The sequence below is a fragment of the Anopheles maculipalpis genome, chromosome 3RL, assembly GCF_943734695.1.
Source record: "Anopheles maculipalpis chromosome 3RL, idAnoMacuDA_375_x, whole genome shotgun sequence".
Lineage (NCBI taxonomy): Eukaryota > Metazoa > Arthropoda > Insecta > Diptera > Culicidae > Anopheles > Anopheles maculipalpis.
The window spans coordinates 4,884,993-4,907,697 of NC_064872.1; the positions used below are offsets into that span (position 1 = coordinate 4,884,993).

Genomic DNA, 22,705 nt, shown 5'->3' on the forward strand with positions numbered 1-22,705 from the left:
TCAAAAGGAAAACTGGTTAGAGCGTGAAGCGATCACCATCAACCGTCAACACTTTGAACTTGATCTTGATCACCAGGCCTGGTTCACGCCTTTTCGGAGCTGAAGTCCACCCGAGAACTTGAGGAGAGCGTCCGCGAAATGTCACCATGTAACCAAAAGTTTGGCGCCCACATCGGTGACGGATGAAGCTTGCAAAACTGGGCTGAACGTGATTAGTGACCGGTGGTTACGGATTAACCGAACACCAGCCAAAACGCCCCTGACGCCTTTCGGCACTGGCCAAGGCCAAGAGCAAAACTGTTCCGAACTTGGCGAAGATGAGCGAGCAACTGATGCATCTTGGGGGAGTTGTGCGTGAGAGCCTCGATAACACGAACACAGTGCAGCGTGGTGCGTTCTTTTTGCGGTGGCGTACGCACCTTGACGGTGTCCATGGCCCCTCCGTTTCAATGATGCGTCCCAGTAATGTATGGGAAGTTTTGTTCGATTTGGCGAAAAGAAGGTTTCGCACGATAGTATGCACGTTCGAGAAACGTTGTTTTTAACGTTTGATGAACTATTTCAGTAGAAGTTGAAGAATGCCTTCTAGGTCTTCACTTTTACGCACGGCGATAAGCATCACCGCCAGCAATCTTAAACGTCAATTAGAAGTTTTTTGCCCGGGCCATTCTATAGCTTCTGGCGTGGTGACCGGTAGTTGTCAGTGTTGAATGTGTAGACGGCGTTGTTTTGGTGTGGTCACTAATTGGTTCGTTTGAGCGAAGCGATTAAGCAAATAGGGGAAGCCCATTAGTACAGGAAGAACGTATGGATTTCAAATAAAAGGTGCGCGCTTTTGCTGTACAATGAATCTAAGAGGAAGCTAATTAAATTGAGAACATTGCATCAGATGAACCAGCTTTGAGGAAATCAGGAAACAGGAGACTTCCACCATAAATAAAAGCTCTAAAACCTCCGGACCTCCTTCGTGTCACATCAAACACAAAACAAATTGCTTAACAACAACCATTTAAACTCCTATTGCAAACGCATTTCGTTTTCTTGGAAAAAACTCTTTAGATATCTGCATTTTACTACCGTATCCTAAGTACAAGCCTAAGTTCTCGGCAAACACGGCAAGAGAATATGCAAAACATAATGATAATTGAAAGGGATCGGAAGCTGTTCGAGTTGCTGAAAACATGAGCAGCGTTGCTCCACAAAAACCGGTGGCGTAGCGAGGAGGAGGACACATGCCCCGAAATGGAAAATTATGGTAATGAGCACTTAAAGCATCAGGTTCCGAAATTGAAATGCAAATGAGCGAACCCTGTTGCTGAAGTTTTTGGGAGTGCGTGGATTCTGATGCGCCCGGCCGTACTTACTCTCGGGGCGATAAGGAGTTATTTTTGATTGTTTTCATCCTTACCGACTGAGAAGTTGGTAGGGCGAGAGCAACGGACTCCCAAAAAAGATGTAAATAGCTTGTAAGAAGAGGCTTTAGGGAATGTAAATGGGTGTGCTTTGTTGTGTAATGGAATTGACGGGGTAGTTCAAGAATTTGAGCGGGAAATACATTCGTGGTGGATTTGATAGCATGGAAGATGTGGGTAATCAACCGTTACCGGTTCGATTGCTTCGTTTCGTTTTTTATCCTAATGAGACCTGCATTCCGTAAAAGAACGTCCTTGCCGGGTTTAACTAATGCACAATTATCTAAGACAAGTCGGAGACGTAGACTTCCTTCTTCCGGGGGTTTCCTTAATGAGCGCTCCGAAGATTTGTCTTCATACATGGGTGACTTAGTGGTTTTACTGACGACGCCTGCATGTTGTTTTGACGGGTATTTCGTCCGTAATACCGGTATCAAGGGTGGTGCAATAAATGAATAAAATTTTATGGTTCGTCTTCCAAGCGATCTTTCTCAGAGCGGCTAGTAACGGCATGTCTTCGTTTAGGTATTTTTTCTTCTACATTAGCATGTCGAAAACCCCACAACACTGGCTCCAATCGATCAAATCGTACTTGCACGAGTCAAGATGATTGACACCGGCTAGTGTTGGTAGAGATTGCGGCCAGATAATGAAGCGCGGTACATCAATCACCTCAGCATGGCCAGATCCAACCGCCCATTCAGCCAGCAAATGTTCTTGTGGCGGTTGGACAGGATGGTCTACTTATTGTTGCGTTAGGAAGTTACAGGCCCAGGCGTGTTAAATACACGTACGCAAGGTATCGGGGTAGAAAGGAAACTGACATGAACAAATCGTTTACCATTACGGGGAAAACACCTTCGCCGAAAAGGCGTGTAGAGGTCGTGCGGGTTGGATTGTTCCCGTGGGATTTGCAGATTCGATCTCGTGTGTATGTACGTGCCACACGTTTTAGAAGAATTGATTTCTTCGAGAGCGTTCTCGCCATTCTGTCGGGGGCTTTTGGGCCACATATCTACACCTTTTTTTTTTTGTTGCACTCCTCCCCAAGCGACCTTTTGTTAGTTGATTAGTGTGGTGTTGGGAAGTGTCGTTTTTTCAATCTTTTCTGTACGACAGAAACCGAGAACCATCCATCAATCCGGTAACGAGATGGTATACATAGGAAGAGCAGAAAAACATCCACCTTGGCGGGTTTATTGCTGGTCATCAATAATAAATTCGCAAATGGCCAGCGAGAAAGTGCTTCTTTGTTTCTGTTTGGACTTGAGCGCAAGACAAAGTGGCGATGGCAATGTTTAGATCGAATTTCCGGTGCTACGGTACCAGACACGAATGAATCTTGATGGCGCCAGGCCGATGAAAGCAGATCCCAGATTGATGAGTAAGGATTAAGTGTGCGAAGAAAGTTTTGCGTTGACAAGATGGATGAAATTAGCGTCAGGAAGATTATGTCATGTAATTCAAAAATTTAAAGCACTTTGTTTTTCGAATGCGTTCATTAGCCATTTTTGAACGGTGACAGATTGTTTTAAAAATAAATTCCTCTTTCCTCCCTTAAAGCTTCGTTCCAAGAAATGTTTCAAATTTGACACCTTTCCTTCCAGCGGAAGTTACAACGAAAAAACGCATCAAATAATTCGCATCACTGACCATGAATATTGGATTTTTCGCGAATGTTTACTTTCGGATTTCTTTCCACAACACTTGCCGACTGGCCGACTTTTTCCGGCTTTGAAACAACAGTCCATATACTTCTTCCTTTGATTCTGCTGGTCATGGCTAGCTTCTAACCATGTGTGCGTATTGATTTTTGGCGTTCTGTTTATCGCACCGGCAAAGCCTAACCTTGACAACCGGACAGGATGGCGTTACTAATTATGCACACGTTCGTCATCGGCGGACAGGTTTGGTTTCGCCAATGTTTGGTGAAATAACAAGACCACATAGAGCTAGCCAATAGGAGATAAAGGAGAAATCATTTGAGAAGAAAACAAAATCGGCAAACGAAACCAATCAAATGGTCATAATCAAAACGGAATGTGACAGCTGTTGTCATCGGGCGTATAAGTAGCGAAGTAGATCTGTCAAGGTGACACACACGGTTGGTTGTTTGGGTAATTTTTTTTTGTAGATAAATTATCCCACTTAGAAAGAAGAAAACAGGGAAGTAGATGGCCCCATTTTTTCTAAACAACTGTTATGCACTTTATAGCAATCACTACCTGTCATAAGTGCACCTCAATGTCAAATTCAAATGCCGAAGGATAGTGGAGAATAGGTCAGATAGAATTATCGGTGCAAAAATTCGTACACCAATCGAAACGGCAGCTAGAATCTGCAACACACACAAAGCACACACTTGCAGCCAGACCCTCCATTAACGCTCACGTATGATGCAATCGCGCTGGAAGCGCATGGTTAAACCCGAGAGCCGTTGGATGCACGGTAAGCATTCGGCTCGAGGCTTTCAAGCGCCCTGGCATGATTGGTGGGTTTAGAAAGGCCCACTGCTTCCCAAACGAAGCACGCGTGTGAAGCTATAAAGCGATACGTTTCGTCGGACGGATAATTATCTTTCGATTCGATTGCGAGCCATGGGCTTCACCCTAGCGAGCCTATAATGCCTACATTTTAGCCCGATCTCCTCCGGTGACCTCCGTCAAGGTTCCCGTTCGAAGTGTCCCATTCTGTAACGCCCTTTTGGGTAGATGGCCATCGTTTATCGAGCATTTCGGTTCGCCAGCAGTAGCACCGGCCACAGAGCAGTTATTTACGACATTTTCTCCGATATTGCAGGTCACTTGGAGTTGGAGCATGAACATTATTGGTGGTGAACAGAAGTAGAGGTTTGCCTAAATATTTGTTGTGTGGCACAGTAAAGTGTGGTTTCGAGTGTGGGCAGTTAGCAAGAACGCTCGTGACGGGCGTGAAAATTTATTCCAGTATTCCGTGCAAGTACTACGCAACAGAGGGAAAATCCCACCCAAAAGCAGCGTGTGAGCTTGTGCCCGGTAAGAGTGCGTGTCGACCGACTGTGTGTGTGTGTTACGTTCGAGACACGTGTGTTTATGGTAAGCGAAGTCTAACTCGCGCTAAGCGGTTCCGGAGACAATAGTGTTTATGCTGGGAAACAGTCCCAGCGCTCACACATCGACGAGTGTTAGTTGGGGTATGTGACTTGGCAGGTCCAGAGGACCAGGGGTTCTATCAAGATTAAAGTGTAAGAGGAGAGGCGTTCCGAAGGGGTACAGAGACACACATAGTGTAGAAGCGGTCCGGTACTATTACAGCTCAATCCCCGAAGAGGGTTATCCGTGGCAAGATGCGTAAAGTTTGGCTTCTCGCCAGTGCCGTACTGGCGTTTCTTAACTTTGTAAAATCTCAGGAGGTAGCTCGGACACTGTACAGCACCAGGTAAGTGGATTCGTGCTTGATGAAGCACAACAATTATGGTTTAGTGGGACTACCAAAATTTTGTGGTTTAAATTCCAATTGGTCAAATGTACATCGGAGCAATCTTTCTGTTCTGTGGTTCTGAAATTAATCGCTTGTGTTGGGTTTTCGTACTTTGTGCAGAGTTTCAAGTGGTTCCGGAAGATCAAAGTAGTAAAGCTTTCGAATGTAAAGCGCTAAAGATTTCTTTCCGTCCGGAAGGACACCGGCCGAGAGAAGCTTGTTCGAGTGAGTGAGTGGCGCATTCACGTCGCGGTTGAGTGCATCTTTTACCCTGGGCATATTGATCGGTGCGTAGTTGGTGTACACATACGCCACAGCAACAGTATTTCCTCGAGAACGTGGTGACGGAACGTCGGTCGAGGACCTTGTGTGGTTTTCAAAGAAAAAAAAAAAAAGACGACCATCCTTCCGGACCGTGTGAGACGTTTATGTAGCATTCGAAGAAGATGAAGTGTAATAACCGAAAAATTATTACCTTGGCCCAGGTGCCATACTGACGCTGGTGGTGTCTTTAAAAAAAATGGTAGTCAAACAGTTAAATATTGACCACATGAGCCAACCTCTGGTTGTTGAAGAATCGGGGTGACGCTAATGCGCACACGATCATTGTTGCGGTTCGCGCACTGTCTCGGTGATGTATGTGTAGCTTTTACTGACCTTTATAAACTCCACCGTTTGAGGGTTTTGAATACCACGGTCATATCGAACGCATGGAACTCTGCAATCTGGACATGCTGATGCGGTAGGCTCTACCAAAAAAAAGTCAAGCGCGCTGGCTTTGTTACTTCCTTCTGGCTGACGATCAATTTCTACTGCTGGTAGTGTGATTGTTCCCGGGTGAAGTTGATGACTCCTTAAGTACAAGAAGAAGCCCATAATGGCAATCTTTAGTATCACCCGAAAAACGCTCAACAACCGTGAACAATTGGCAACACTGACAATATGAATGGGGTGATCGTTATGCGATCGTTGACTGTTTACACAAACAGCCCCGGTAGTCTACTGTCAGCCATAAGTTAACCCCCTTGAACTCTTGATGAGTGTGATTTCTAGCAGATGTCACTTCAAACACATATTGTTGTGGCAGTTGTAAAGAAGGAAGTAGCTGGGCCGTGTTTGTGCTACTATTTTCGAGGGTATTAATTGTACGATCACGATCAGCCGCAAAAAAGCCCATCCGTGACAATCAAAGTTCAAGAGAGTCATTTAATTAAGTTGCGAGTTCGAGAGGAAGGTTCTAATTGATCTTTTCCAGATCACAGTGGGGAGTCGGAATTTGGGATGTTTCATCTCAATGACTTACACAAGCCGCTGTTGCGCAATTAGAATCGTGTGTTACATTAACAGAAACGATTTATTAACGAACCGTACAATGGAAGGCATTCGAAGCTGCGGCTCAAGGTCACCAACCGGCCATATGAAAGATTAGTAAAAAAAATCGCAATCAATGCATGCTGTTATTTACTGATCGTACGTCATTTTGGGGGAGGTTTTGATGCTCAACCTGCCCAACCCCCGGACAGAAATGCACATGCGCCAAGAGCGAAAACAATATCGACCTTTTACGTAGCAAATATTCGCCTCAGGAATGCGGCTGAGACGTGATCACGTGTACGGTTAGGCAGTAAATTCGTATGCAGTGCGATTATCAAATTGAATCCATCCCAATGTAGTTATTAAACGAGCTAATTTTAATTACTAGTTTAGTTACGTTTAGTGTAACACTCGAGCAGATAAGAATCATCACAAAATCACCCCGTTAAAGTGTCGGCGCAATTTACATGCTGTTTGGTACACGCAACAACGACCGCCACCACCATTAAAGATGTTTTCTTAACATTTGATGATGATTTTGCACACTTTTCACGATCGGTACTTGTACGTTGAAGAAGCATCCACACAACCAGCACATTTGTTTGTCAACTGCTTCAAGCTTTTACCCAGCAGACGTGTGTAATAAAAGAATGCCAACTTATTTATCTTGCCGAGGGGTGGTTTGGGCATCGAGCTGAGAGAAGGAGGACTTATAATAATAAAATGCCTCGAATCCATGCATTATTCCTCCATTTCGCGTGGCGTGGAATGTTGTACAGGCAAATGCTTGTTGTTGTATTGAAAACGGGTTCTCGTTCCGGTTGTGCAAATTTCAGGAAAATCCAAAGCCTAAACTACTGCCTCCACTTCGTTCAAGCTCTCCCCGGGATCGAATGAACTTTGGTTATTTGGGTAAATTTGGAAGAAAAATGCAAATTAATTTTGCAAAAATACTTTGCACGAGCCTTTGGGTGGAGATTCGAGAGCGTTCGAGGTTGTTTTTCGCCAAGAAGTTGCACAATATTGTCTTTGCTTTGGTTGCGTTCTATTATTCGCTTTCTGGCACGTCTGAAAACACGTGTGGAATGTGGATGCCATAAGTTAATATTCTCTTTTTTTTTGTAAGTGTGTGATCAATAAAATGGCATCAATATCCATTAAAAGAAGATGCATTAAGTCCTGCTGGAGTTTGTTGAACGGTGCGTGCTGGAGTAAACAAAGTATGTATATGGGGAATTCCTCGATAGAAGCGAGGAACCCCACGAGAACAATTGGGGTTTTTGTGTTTTATAGAGATCGCAAGTGCGTGTTAATTAAACCATCAGCTGAATGAATGCATGAATAGCGGATCTTTATTGCAGCTCACAGGTGTACGAGTATTCTAAGCATCTTATCTGCCATTCATAATTTTAAAGTGCGAGAATACTTCATGTATCTGGATCATTTATCGGGGTACTTCCCACTTGGCTTGGCATGACTCGGAACAAAGTTAGAATCGTTTACGTCGTTTAACTAATAAATTGTTCATTCCCCTTTGTGATTTGAATGCAAAAAAAAAAACATTACTACAGGGAAGTCATATTGGTTAATTTATACACACGCATGAGGGACATTATTTGACTTTTAGTGTTGGATGCTGCAGAAGATTAATTATCCCCTGTGTGCAGCTGTTGTTGCTGCTAGTTGAGTGAGCAATAAATCACAGACCTCAACAGACGGGGTAACGTTTGGAGTGTTTTTCTTTCGCATGTTTCCCGGGTCTTTCGGCGAACCGTTTACCACCTAGCGTACTGCATTCCACGCTTGTTGATTCTAGACGACCTACAATAATGCTTTCCCGCACTCTCTTGTACCCGTTTGCAGATACGACAACCTGGACATTGACACCATTTTGGGCAGCAATCGGCTGGTGTCGAACTACGTCGACTGTTTGCTCAGTCGCAAACCGTGCCCACCGGAAGGCAAGGATCTGAAACGTAAGTACTGCTGTTTGGTTAACCGGTGTATGGCGTATAGCGTGTTGATTCATCTGATTGACCCGATTGCTCGCTTCAGGTGAGACCTGGGGTTGTGGATTGTTTACAGGGCTAGTCATGCTATCAGCGCCAGAAGCGCTGACGTATTTGTGACTTTATGATAAAATTCTAATTTTCAAAACCAGGCCAGGGTGTTTGTGAAGCATTATAAATCATAAATAAAACCTTGATAACAATCCCAAACGGTTCTGTGCGCCGGTAGGAAAAATTAGATTTCTAAATGTTGGCCCAACATTTGTGCCGACCATACACGAACAAGAAAGTTTGCAATTCAAATTGCAAACCGTCAAAAAACGCACTGTGGCGTGTGCAGATGGTGGCCCAATGGCCCCATCACTCTATTGCTACAGTGCTACAGTGCAACGTTCTGTGCTGGTGTTTGTTTGTTTTCCAACCATTTTGGCACTTTAGGTTTCGTTACCATCTGTGGTAGTGGCAGTAGCGGCAGCAGAGAAAGGAAACGATTTTTCTGCTACAACCTGTTTCAATCGTTCAAACAGTGGTGGAATGTGGTCAACGATTAAAAAGCAATATACTTTCGCTTCGGACTTTCGTGTAGGAGGTTTTCTTTGTGCTTTGTGCGTGCCACGAACGTCCTTGGCCTTGGAGCGAAGAAGTTGGTATAAACCGTCGTCGTCGTCTTTTCCAATGTCCCTCTGTAAGGGCGAGAGTTTTTGGAGTGGACGACGCTACACTTGTAGACGATTAGGTCTTTAATTCCCTCGTCAACTCCCCGTCGTCATTATTCTAATGGCAGTCATCATCGAGCGGTGAGGCGGTGAGACCCGACCAAACCGGATAATTTGTATCCATTTACTGGTACAGAGTGGAAAAGGCTTGCCACCGAGGAAACCCTTTTTTCGTCCTCCCCGATAGGTGGGACAATCGATGGAGCCCCATTACTTAGGGTGTGTAGTTTACGGGCGAAGGAAAATGGAGCAGAAAATGTTTAAAAAATTGCACCCTTAATCCTTAATCGAATTGGGGAGCGGAGACCTATGGGGAAACCCTTTTTACCTTCTTTATATGCGGCTTTTCGATCGTGAGGCTTTCGGGGGGAAAAACTGGTACTCCCAACGTAAACAAATCACAGCACTACCCAGACCCGATGCCGATGGTTCGTGGTCAGTTTGACTGTCGAAGGTTAAGGGTTTGTTATTCCTTTTCCAGCAACTCTCCCCTTTCTTCCAAGTCCACCCCACAAAGCGAAAGAAAAATGGATCGCAACTAATTAGCATAACTTCCGGCGTAACGGTTCTTTTGTCCGTACGGTCCTCACAACACATCGTGTCCCTATCCTTTAGTGTTATGTCCCGTGGATCTCACCCACCAGGTGACCGGTACGGTACGCATTTGTTATGCCACGGTGTGGATGAACCTGAAAAGATAAAAATAAAGCAAAAAGAAATGAATAAACACGAGGGATTGTTGGGAATGTCCGCCCAGAGGGTGGGTTGAAAGGCTGTTGGAGCAAAACAAAAACGGCGAAAAAAGAGAAATTGCGTATTAAAGAGAAACGAGTATTTTGGATGGGGCGAGCGAGTAAAATACGATACCTTTGGTGATTTGTATGCGTTACGCGGGTTTGGTTACAAAAGCTGAAGAAGATGGGTACAAATGGGTGGATACTTTGGGGAGTAGTAGCAGGTGACCATGGGGGAATGTTTGTTTATTTTATCATATTTTTCCATCGGTAAGACCTTGGTTGGAATGCAGGGGATTGACCGTTGTGGAGGAATTCCAAGAGGCATTCCCTTTAGAGGCTGGTGTTACAATTTTGTTGAAAATTTTTATTGGTAGTATAACATACTGAAAGTCTCCAGGCTAGAATTTATTAAACAAAGACAACGGCCTCTTTCTTACGTGCTCCGAAAGCCCGTACAGCTCTAACTTAATTCACACTTTGTTGGTGTATCTTGGTGATAAAATCACACCAACAACGAGGCAGGTGATTACGGAAAGTTGTCTCCAACAATATTATCATAACAAGAGCTCCCTGAGGAACTGGTTTAGCGTACCCTAAGCCAAGCTTCCGATGTTTTTTTTTTTTCGTGTGTATGTGCTGAAACTGTGCGCTAAAAAACCTGATTTGCAAAGAAACTGCGCCTTTACCTCGGAGCATCAAATCAGGCGCTACCGGGTAGTTGCGACATCCCAAAGTAGTCCACCGGAACAGTGGCTTCCCGTAAAAAGCGCCGAGATAACTCGATAGAGACGACAGATAGCTCCCCTGGGGTATGAAAAAATGAGGATGGGATGACGGCGAGAGCAGGTGCCAATGCGGGACGTGTGCAGACTTAAAGAGAAAGTTTTGCGGTCGACAGGCAGCACAACAACGACGGACAAGACGGTTGTCGTTGCGGTGTTTTGTTTACTTTGATCGTGTCATCTCTGGCACGCTTGTCCACGTCGCAGGTCCTGCTAGCATATTCCTGGGTTTTGTGCGACGGGCATGGCCGATTGCAGCATTCCTTCATCGTCGTTGGGCAACGATGATGAGAGTGTGTATTTCGTGTCCCTCGACGCAGCCACCGTTTCGGAACCCTTTAGATCCTTCTTGATGACTGTGGCTTTTACGCCTGGGTTAGCGGGTTAGAGTGTAGCCTCAACGATCCAGAATGTCGTCCGTGTTGCGAAGGCATGCGATGCAAAACTCCGGAGGATACACTGCTGGCGCTTTGTGGGAGGGCACAGACAACAGCTATCCACCCTCTTTACATATGTAATTGGAGGCAAAGTGAATAACAAACAGGCCACATTGGAGAGGAGCCTCGGGGTGGGAAGAGGTGGTGAGGGAGAGAGGGTGTGTGAGGACACCCACCACACAACATGGGTGGGTTGTGTACGGAATTAACGCGCGTTTGAGCTTGTAGTTGTTGGAAATGTAAAGAAGGGTTAGTCGGCCGGGGAAAGCAGTTTAAAGCTGTACGTAGCCAGGAGCTATTGGGAACGTTGTAATTCCTGTAAAGCGTGTAACCTCCGGGAAAGGCTTGAATAAATGAATGGTGTAAAATACGGAAAAGCGGTCACATTGCCACCTTCCCCTGGTGAAAATAGAGTTACCGAAAACGTGCTGCTCATAAATTATTTAATTAAAAGTTAATCAATTCAGTACAATTTATCGTTCTAGGGCGAGAAGGAGTTGATTAAAATTCTGCTTGAATTGTTGACTTGAATTGCTCACTGCGGGTGTGCTTTAAAGAGAGAGATTCCGTTAAAAGATTAATTATCAATGCTTATCGTAGTGTTCACCGTTTTATAGGACCATTAACACAGAGAGGCTAAAGGCGAATGGCAAAGTGTCGTACAAACAATTTATTATGATTAACCTCTTTTAGCCCCATACAGTCCCATGCGTATGTAGCTCAGGTGTGCAATTAAAAGATGCATCCCCAAAGACTCAGTCCCCTGCTCGGTGTCACTGACGATAGAAGCTGCTTGTCGTAGCCGTGCGTGCATTTATTCTGAGTGCATTTCAATGCACAATACGTTGATGCATGAGGCGGCATCAATTTCCATTGTGAGTATCACATGGAAACACTTGTCTCTGGCACTCGTCTCGTCTGGGACAAAGAGGCCTTTGCTATTCGTCTACAACTAAACGGATGGTTTATTTGTGATTCTTTTGATTACAATTCACAAGCCAGCTAGCAGCCTCGGTACGGTAGAGCAGCAGGTATGCAATTTTATCTCACATTAAATGGTAATTTACGAACGTCATCTCGGAGCGCACGACGTTGCACCCGGTGTCGGAAACGGGTTCCGATGGCAATCACGACGTACCTGTTGCTGGAGGGATGCACTGTGCTGTTAAGTTGTCGCCTCGACTGATGCTGTAGGAAGGGAGCACGCGCTTGTCACACAATCGCAGATCAAGTGGTTTTTGCAGCTGGGGGAGCGAAGCTAAAAGTGCAGTTGCATTGAGCTGATGAGCGCCCGCCTGAGTATTATATGTCAGCATTAACGAGTTTCTCGGCAGGATGGCCATTTCCGTACCGGATGACGTTGTCGTTGGTAGGCATTTTGGTATGTGGGCATGATTAATCAGACGTACCTGACGCTTGTGAAGCAGGTACCGTTGGGAAGACTCCAATTTTCAACCAATATGTGTCTGTGTGAGTGAGAGTGTGAAAAACCTCTTCTAAAGTGGATGAGCGACTGCCGAAAGCCCCGAAAGTGCTAGCACGTTGAACAAGCTCTTATCCATTCACAGAACCACATGCGGTGCTGACCGTTGAAGCGATTATTTATTCATCCCATCCGGTTCTGGTGGGTTCCGCATGCTCTCTTGGCTAAAAAGGCTTGAAAGGGCATCCCAAAGTCTTGCATATGGATGCAGCTATGCAGCAGAGTAGAACAAAAACCAGGAATTGATCCGCAGGTTAGCTCTGGCTCGATAACTGGCCGGCTGTAGTAGTAGCGCTAGTGGAAGCAGTTGTTGTAAGCTTGTCCATCGATTGAACCACTGAACCAGGTTCAGGGAGTTTTAGTCCCCCGGTGTGGTGAGGCTCTCTTTACACAAATTTAGCTTTTGTGGTTAACCTGCTGGCTAAGTGTTTTATCAAACTGGGCTAATGGATGTTGGTTGAAGCATGGGGCGTAGCGCAATTCACCTTTGCACAAAACCTCAAACCTGCCAGCGTTATGCATCAACACAAAGAGGTGATTTAGAATGTTCTCTAGTGGGATATTAGGGGAAACAGATGTCGGTCTCACTTTGTGAATGGTGAATCGAAACGCCGAGAATGATGGTCCTGTACAGATTCGAAGAATACGAAGCACAATATAGTAGCTTTAAGAATGCTTCTGCTCACAAGTTTATAGCAAGTATTATAGCACGGGATTTGGGATATGCCTTTCTATTTTCGGGTTTCATTCGCAGAAAGGCTAAAAGCAATCTTTCAATGCTAAACCAACAACATCCTCCCCTCCTCCTCCATGCAAGTGCACCGGAACCGATACCGACATTTGCATTTATTCGTATTCGCGTTTGTTGCATTTCAACATTTGCAACACGTTGTCGCATCGAACTTTGGGTGTGCCAAGTGCAAGTAGAACCTGTTGAACAACTTTACGTGACACTGCGTGGGGATGGTCCGAGACACTGCAACGACGGATGAGGATGAGAAGTTTAATTTATTCTCCACACCACAACCGGTGCCAAAACGTAGGAAACTTGGCGTGCTTGGGTGCGTGGTTGAAATGATGGGATATCTTTCCCTCGATGCGAGGCGCATCGAAGCGTTCGGGATGAGCAATGTTTGAATGTGAGAAAGGATTCTAGGCACGTACCGTGCTTATAGTAGTTTTGTTTCCGATGTGTAAAAGATGACGAATGTGATCCATTGTGGAACAGGTTAGAGAAAGGAAATATTGATGAACGGGAAGTCTTTGGGGGTATAAAGTTTTAATAATGTTTTAACGTACGTAGGAATCATGTATTTAATCATTTCCTCACAAGATACAGCCATACGTTTAATGCGATTTTCAAGAAAAACAAGAGAAGAGCTTATAATTAAGGAAAATTACAGTCCCCAAACATATCGGTTACATACGGCATCAAACAGAGCCGTAATTTACGACAAACCATTAGACGAACACATGCTCCTCTCCAAGAGTTGCCATGTAACTGCGGCATTCATTTCCGCATTCATTCGTCGCAAGAATTTGTAAACCTCAAAAGGACATTTCTGTGGCCACAAAAAAAGAGCTTTGTCGTTCGAGTGTAAACCACAGTCTAGATTTTTGAATGACAGGGCGCTTCCAGAGCTCAGCGAAGGTATCTGGTTTCGGTGGCATCATTGTAAAGAGTGGGTTTTTTTCTCTTGTTTGGTAGGGCATGGGAAAATGTTGGAATGGATGTGAATTTCGAGTAGGTTTTTTTTAAATGTTAGCAAATTACGTACAACGGCCCCATTAACAAACCAAACTCATTAAATGGTTGTGCAAAACATGCGAAAGAATCTTCCGATTTGGTACGGTTCTTTGGTAGCGAATCATCAGCTGCAACGGATTGTGAATAGAGGAGGTTAAGTAGGATTTTACGATTAAATCGTAAAATTGATGTGAATAATTGGAAGTTCATGGTGAGATCTGCTCATCGTGGGTTATTGCGTAATCGTTCCTATTTAAGGTAACTGATATCTTGGATTCTTTTCCCTCTCCGCAGGCATTCTTCCAGAGGCATTGCGTACCAAATGTGCCCGCTGTTCACCGATTCAGAAGGAGAACGCACTAAAGATCATCACCCGTCTATACTACGACTATCCGGATCAGTACCGGGCGCTGCGTGAGCGCTGGGATCCTTCCGGCGAGTATCATCGCCGGTTTGAGGAGTATCTGCGCGGGCTGCAGTTTAATCAGATTGGCGGTGGCGGCAGTGGCAGTGGCAGCAACGGTGGTAATACGATCGAGAGTGGTGGTAATGACAGGCCGGTAAGAAATGACCTCGATCGACAGCCCGCATCGACACAGAGCAGCAATGTGCAGCCGATAGTGATTGATCCGACGCTGGCCGGCCAGCCTTCTCCGACATCCTCACCACCACAACCGCCGTTAGCTGTTGCGCCAGCGACCGAACGACCTAGGCCCCCGGCACCGGTAGCACAAATTTTATTCCCTACCACTACCGACACTACCAACAATACTACCATCATTACTACTACCACCTCTACTACCACCTCTACTAGACCCTCCAATTCTGGACCAGTAGAACTCACCGGCAACACGCCTAGTGCGTCCATTCCCTTTAATACGGTTACCATTTCTAGTAGCATAGCGAGTAGTAGCCCTTTCGAGGTTGGTGCGGACTCGATTCCCAGTGGGCTTCCGGGTCTGCTAGATACCGAACCCGACTCACCAGCCACAGCCGGAGCACCCGTAGTACCGGTACCGGTAAATTACTTTCTCAACATCACTAACGGTGGTTCGCTAACGCTTTGGCTGGTGCACGTAACACTTGGTGAAGATACTACGATACGGCAGTAGTAGCAGGGATTGGTGCATGTACAAATAAAACCCCTTCTTTAGGCTACTAGAAACGTACTACTAGAACTTAATTTGCTTGAATGTTTGTGTGTGTGTGTGTGTGTGTGTGTGTGTGTGTGTGTGTGAGTGAGAGTGTGAAAGATAACACGGATACTAAATATAGTACAAACACGTAATACCCTTTAGACACTTTTTTTGTATCTTTTCTAACCTCTCTCCTTCTTTCTAACCTTATTTTCGGGGCTAGCGTTGGGCAAATTCGCTTTCGGCGAAACTATGCTTTGCGTAGCCAACACTCAAAACTCCAACGTAAGCGATAATACTCTCGAGAAACGGTTTGGCATGGTGTAGCATTGAATCTCCTGGAACGAGATAGCTGACTGTTGTTTACGATTTTCAGTCCAGTCACCACCGGAAGCCATTCCCGTGGCCCCGTAGCGATAACCGAATATGCCAAGCGAAGCCACCAACTGGTGCGGGTTTCCTGGTGGCGTTGTTCGACAGCAGGGATTAAACAGCGTTCGTTGCATTGGCAAGAATTAATGGCTGGACCTGGCTGGGTGTGCCAGGGTTGAGAGTGGTAAATTATGACTTTTGATTGTTCGCTTGCGTTTTAGGAGAGCGACCCATGGATGTGCCTTCGTTCCGTGCAAAAAGGGACCATTTGATGAGTCTATCGCGTTCGTAAACATCGCTTTCCTGTACATTTCTCCCCCCTCGTTAGTGAGGGGATGAACATATCGATGAGGATGTTTTATACCAGGCAAAAAGCCATGTTTACACAAGAAAACCGATAATTATTCGTTTCATTGATGAGCCCTGCGGGTGGGTTTGAAGCGTCGGATGAAACGGAATGTCCGGTCGATGGATGCTGATGATTTCGCTGATGAGCAAATGCATGCCCCTTTTATGTTCCATTGTTTGCCGTGACATTGATAAGAGGATTTATTAATATTTTGACTTCGCAGTGACAGGTTCTCTTATTGTTCTTAATTAACACAAATGTCATTGGATGTCAAAATGAATGGGTTCCAATTTATCGCTGCTTCCGATGAGTTGGAAAATCCGTCGTAGAGAAAATTCTACGAAAAAATAAACTGCAATCAATGTCATGCTTTTATCTGTTTGCTGTGCAAATATTGCAATTATTACGTACCATGATTGCACCATGATGAAAGCGAGTGTTTCAAATGAATGTGCCAAGGAAAAAATGAACGGCCATAACGTCATTTGGCCCGCTTTGGTCCTTCAAAAGCGTGTGGCATACATTTACTTTGTTGTATTTTAATTAAAGGGCTTACAATGAATGGGCGTGTGTTTTTGTCCTGGTATTAATTTCATAAAACTTTGAAGTTTAATAACTGCGTGTAATAGGCTGCACACATATTGGATAGATAAATTTGTTGTTGTGGGTTGGTAACTTGGTTTCAGAAATAATAATTAAAAACTCAATTTTCAGTTGGACTTTAAGAATAATATAAAGATTTAAATCTTAGTTACAAGCACATCGCAGCTGCCAATAGATCTCGATTGGGGTCACCAAGCAGCTACCAATAGTAACAGGGCAAAAATCTAGGTCAAGAAGCATCTAGTCACGCGACGAGCGCTAGCGCAAAAGTCAAGGAACGGCAATTGCCGTTTGATTGTGCAAGAAGAATTACGGAATCGCATCTAAAGAATGCAGTTTTACTTCCAACAAATGCTTGAGAATGGAATTCATCGTATCGAATTGTAGGAACTGTTTCCAAACAATTTACAAGCATGGAGTTGGCGGAGTCAGCCAACCAAATAAACCAAGGTGTGAACAACAATTCGATAATTATCTGTCCGCGTTGGTGTTGAAAAGCATATCGAGCGTTCATCCCGAATTGAGTGCAAGGGTCGTTAAAAAATCATCACTTTGCTTTATAATAGTGTGTCCATGCGTGTAATGCGATTACCTCATTTGCGGTTGTATTAATTAACAAGTTTGCACGAGATCCCAATTTTCTCAAATTAAAACACTACAGCACATAAATGCACCAGCGCCATGATATCAGGACCTTCCGTGCTGATTATCCTTGCAGTGCGCAACATCTATCTGCACCGGCATGTGTCTCACTAACCCTGGGTGTTTCCTCTACGGGCACCACAGTGTACCACCACCAACATCAATGTGCAGCAAAATGACTTATACATTTTTGACCATTGCACCAAAATCCCACTTCCCTAATTGGACAGGTTTCGCAAGGCTTTCCGTGGCCCACCATCACCATCAACACGGTCAGTAACGTCGGTCAATCGCTGCTGCAACAGGGCGCAACTTCACCACCACGAGAGGAAGAAGTATCAACAGTTCCGCAATGGCTGGAAGCACAATTGGCACAACAAATTCTACCGGAACGTCCGCAGGAATCGTTCGACCCAGCGTTCGTCCTGTCAACGGCGACACTCGACAACGCACCGCCCGTAGTTGTTGATGGCGCTGGGAATCAAAATTTGGGCATCTCGGTCGGTATTGGGCAACTTCCATTGGCTTCATCGGTGTACGAGGTTCCGACAACTACCGGGCGCGCTGCTACGACGACGGACAATGGGTTTGATGAACTCCCCACGGTATATTGGCTTATTCCGAGAATGAAATTGAACTTTTCCGCTTCCATTCGCGTTTTGGGTTGTAATAGCATTTTGGAATTTTCGAGCTGGGCTAGAGCTGGGCGTAGGCTTTACCAGTCGTAGTTTACAGTAACGTTTGACTTGAAGTTGTAAATGCTTTGATATTGATTTTGGGTGAAACGTGTATTATGTAGCTATCCTTCTTTTTTTGCTTTCATCCAGAGTGTGCCAGGTGGCTATCAGAGGTGGTTGGCATACGTTGATGTTTGATGTTTTGAAATGAAGCTTCGAAAAAAAGCTTCTTGCACGAGGGACATCATGGCGGGATACGATTTTAATGAGGTTTCTTTTCGTTTCCTTCGTAGGCTCCACCACCGGTAGTGGTGAATCGGTTCGGTGACGATGGTGGCAATAGTCGACCGTCCATTGCACCAGTACCTGTGGTGCCTGTTGTGCCGCAGACGACAACGACGACTACGCAGAGGCCTACCACTACAACCGTTCGGCAGACGCGCCCTGCTACACGTCAGACGACGACCAGAAATACTCAGCGTACAACAACGAGATTTGTAAGTATCGGGGGACACTGGTAATTACCGAGAATAACTGTTTACCCGAGGAGATGGGATATCCTTGACGCACGCACGTTCTCTACGACTGAAGGCTTTACTGTGTGTTAATCCCATGTTTTGAGAATTAATTGGACGACAGTGGTGACTTATACTACACTAACTCCAAAAAAGAAAAGAAATTCCCTTATTCGGCATCTCGATGTACACGACCAACACGATTCTCACTTTCGCAGATAACACGTGTGCCTCAGACACCGCCATCAACAACAACAATTACAACAACACCACGCACTATCACAACGACGAGGACGTCGACCATTTTACAACAACGACCACTACTACCAGCACCACCACCACCACAACCGTTTCCAGCACAACAACAACCAATACTACCACCACCACAACAATATCCAACAATAGTATACGAGCGTCCACAGGCTCCACCGAGAGCTAGTCCGCCACCACCAAAACCACTACCACCTACGGCACCACCCGCTAGACCTTTCTACATACCTCAGGAGCCTCCGCGCACGCCACCGACTCAGTACGGACAGACCACCCCGGACAGCATTATTGATCATTTCTTTGTTCCACCGTCGCAGGCCGCTTCCCTACCGCCGAGTCCGATTGTTGGTCTCTGGAACCAGCTCGGTACGAAGATTGCCGATACGGCAGACGCTATCGCTGGAATGCTGCAGAAGACGGTCGATGTGCTGGTGACGAGCCACATCCAATCGCATCAGCGAGCCCTGCGGCGAATCTAGTGCCCGGCACCAAGCTCCCATACCCCTTCATCCTCCTCCACCCGTCCAACAATAAGGATACGAAAGAATGGCCGGAATGACACACACACACATACAGTGCACCGAGTTGTTGTTGAAATTATGTGAGAATGCTTGCCGTTTTAGGCATTAGTTTTCCATTGCAGAGTAGTAATATTAGCGCTGTAGGTTATGTGTACGAATGTGTGAGCGAGATTGGGAGCTGACCCGATAGTGACAAGCAAATCCTTGCCCCCCCCCCCCCCCCCCCCCCTTGAGCTCCGTGACCGAGAAAATTCAACTCAAAAAAAAGAGGACATTGCTGAATGCGCGCAAATATCTATTGACTCCTCCTGATGGATTCATCCCCTTTAACAGAAACTACCACAAATCTGCAGAACAGTGTGGTTTGTGGTTTGTCGCTCTACTAATCAAGATCAAGCAAAGACCTTCTGTGATTGAGTGTATCAAGAGAGTATGTGATAAAATTATTCTGTGTATGTATGTGTTTGTTTGTAGATGATTTATTTCCTCCCCTTGAAAAAGAGTGGACAGAACGATTCTTATCTCATCCCTTTCCATACGGATCATCTCTTTAAGCTTTCTGGAGCTCCATTTTGAACCGGACATTTGACGCATATTTGACATATGACATATTACAGGGTGAATTTTTAAAGGTTCATGGAATATAAATGTATCTTATGTTACTATTGAATAAATATATATTATGTATCAAAAGTGGTTTGGGTTGTTTTGATTGAAAAATGGATTTGGAAGAAGTTGTGGAGAAATACGTAGTTATTAAATATTGATCCGCCTTGTGCCGCAAAAAGGAATTGACGCTGTGGCAAGAAAATAAAATATTGAAAGAAGTGAGTATGCCTTGTGCAATTTTCTTCGTCTAACTAATGGAGATGTATAGGAAATTTTACGAAACACTTTGCTGAGACCGTTTACAAGTTTTTTTTTTCAAAAAGCAGAAAGTTCTTTCACACGCTTGAGTTTCATCACGATTATTGGGGTCCGAAAAGGCGAACGATAGGATTTTTTTCCGAGATCAAGTTCAAGATCAAGTTATCGCACCTCTTTGCAGGAAAGGACCAAAAGTAGAAGGCTGCAACTGAAAAGAAATAAATAAATTGCATCCTTTCAAATGTACACGAGCAACAAATTGAAGCGTGAGCAATCAAATCATAGTGAGATTCGGATTCGCTTTTTTTTTTGCCAACAACTCTGTTGCTTTATGGCATCGGAGGCGTTTTAACGTTCGGTTGAATATTTCATTTTCTCTCTTATGAGTTTTCTTCCCCTGTGTAACGATGCTGTACGTGGGGAGGAAAACGGTGGAAATGTTTTATTCTTTTCTCTGGGTGATGGTGGCTCATAACTCTTAAAAGTCATACGACTCCTGTTGCGCGTTGTCGAAGCACGATAGTTGGAAAGAAGGGTGATGGTGAAGGCGTGTAGGCACTGTGGGCAATCAAATATAGCTGTTCGTTCCGTTACGTGGTCCCGGAAGCGGAAGATTGCAATCTGACGGACGTCTATGCGCACTGGAGTGTTGTTGGCAGTTGGTGAGGCTGATTTTGTGCTGTATCCGAAGCCAGGTGGTATGGAGGCGCACGTGTGAAGGAAACCATAGAAGTAGATTGTACCGTACGTTGTACGTAGACTTTAGGGCTTGCCTTGTAAGTAAGTTGGAAGGTTAGTTTGTTATCGTTTATGACACGTTTTAAACGCTTTTAGATTGTTTGATTGCAATCCCAATACAGCTCAAAGGGAAAGTTTGAAATATAAATGATGGTGCTATGCAAATTGCCTACACACAGGCGCCCATGAAATGGTTCAAATTTCCAAGCATAGATGGCGCACTAGCTAGACAGCGCCAAATTCAAATTACGAATAACATTGCAAAAAGAGTGTTATTTTCATTTACCTTAAGCAGCACGATAACGATCGTCCATTTTCTTGAATATATCCTATCTGACCATCAATAATGCTGCTTTACTGCGTCTAGCACACCCGCGCACATTCCATTACGCAAATGAAACAACGCCAATCTCGTGAAAACTTTCTTAAGGCAGGAAGAAGGTTGAACGTGAATGGCATCACACCAAACGAACCAAATCCGCTCACCCCAAACGTAGCGCGTAGGAGAGAAATTGAAAATTGCAATGCACCCCAAAGCCCCCCGAGGTTCTTCAAATTTTGACGGACAATCCACTTACCGACACTGTGAGCTGGGTAGTGCTGGAGTGCAAGGAAGCAAAAAGAAGGCAGTTGGCTGGAGAAAAAGTTTCAAAACGTAATTTTGCTGATGCAGGTTCCGCTGGCAGGTAGTTAGTTGGCCATGAACGTTTGGAATTAGGATGACACTGAGAATCGCCGTATGGGTAGGGAACGGTAGAAAGTATCTGAACGGATGGGAAGCGAAAGTCATTACGAAAAGTTTGATAAATGAAATATAGAGAACTTTGTGTTGACAGTATGCGTATCCAAACGTTAAAAGTGTTTCAAAGAAAATTCCTTCCTGATGCAGGGGACACCATTTGAATGTCGTTAGCTCCCATAGAAAGATGTGACCAGCATCAGGCTGAATATTTATTATGGGACATATGGGAAAAGGACACGTGCTATGTTGGACATGTTTTTCATTTTTGTAGAGCTTCGTATTGCAGCATTTCATCCATCAGGTAGGGATTTACATAGGCGAGGCTAGTGTGTGCAGCATTCTTGAGAACCAAAACCACTATGCGCTGTGTGCCGATGCAACAAAACCGAACAGAGAATAGACAGGCGGCGCAAAGAAAAGCGAAGAAGAACACATATTGAAATTCCCGTCAGCTTGACTGCATTCGTTCACACTGGCTCAGGGCTCAGGAACGATTGAACGACTCGGAGCAGAAAAATCGCACACAAAGCTCCAGAGAACTTACCACCCACCCCCACACCTCATTTTCTGTGGACATGTGTGGTGAAAGATGGAGAGAAAATCCATCTGATTACAAATAGTCTCCGTTCATGGGGATAGAGACGGTCGAATGCTGGCAAAGCTTGTGCGTCACGTTGTTTTTTTTTGGGTGGTGTGAGATCCGAATGAAATATTTATCAGACCATGTTGCAGATTGCGGATACTATCATTCCCAAGAAAGGAAAAGGGAACAAAAATCCATAATCCCAAACCCAGACGCTTTCCTTACCGATTGAAGGATCGGTTCCTTTGCCCGGTTGGTTCCATTAGTGTATGGAGATGAGATTACATCACTGATGCTGATTGAATGCAGCTCCATGTGGGTGTGGAAAGAATTTATGCAGCATTAATTTCGGAACGGTTTTTGTTTGTCGTTCGCAGTAATAAAGCTCATCCCAAAATAATTTATACAAAGAAAGTGAAATTCACCCTTTACGATGGGCCATGAGCAATTGATTATAGGAATAACAGTAACAGTTCAAAATCAACATTCAAATCAGAACAATTGTTTCAATCGCTTCAACGTTTCTCCATTAGCCGCTGTTGACTAATGTGTTCCACACGCTCGGCGCTTCGGGGAGTCATCCATCAGCCATCG

General features: G+C 44.8%; 2 protein-coding genes across 6 annotated transcripts in view; both read left to right on the plus strand.

Annotated features, from left to right (window-relative positions):
• LOC126564444 (mucin-2-like) overlaps nt 1–19,139 on the plus strand; it is a 363,283-nt gene extending 344,144 nt beyond the window's left edge. For 2 of the 5 annotated variants that reach the window (XM_050221499.1, XM_050221498.1), the window contains exons 2-6: nt 4,703–4,829; nt 8,049–8,161; nt 14,391–15,115; nt 18,169–18,372; nt 18,609–19,139. In XM_050221499.1, the coding sequence (XP_050077456.1) occupies nt 4,738–4,829; nt 8,049–8,161; nt 14,391–15,115; nt 18,169–18,372; nt 18,609–19,139 (1,665 nt within the window). In that variant the 5' untranslated portion in view covers nt 4,703–4,737. The remainder of the gene's footprint in view (nt 1–4,702; nt 4,830–8,048; nt 8,162–14,390; nt 15,116–18,168; nt 18,373–18,608) is intronic. The other 3 variants (XM_050221500.1, XM_050221502.1, XM_050221501.1) reach the window with 3 other exon arrangements.
• Nucleotides 1–22,705, plus strand: part of LOC126565616 (ejaculatory bulb-specific protein 3-like) — a 142,033-nt gene that overhangs the window by 30,602 nt on the left and 88,726 nt on the right. The gene's annotated exons all lie outside the window — the stretch shown is intronic.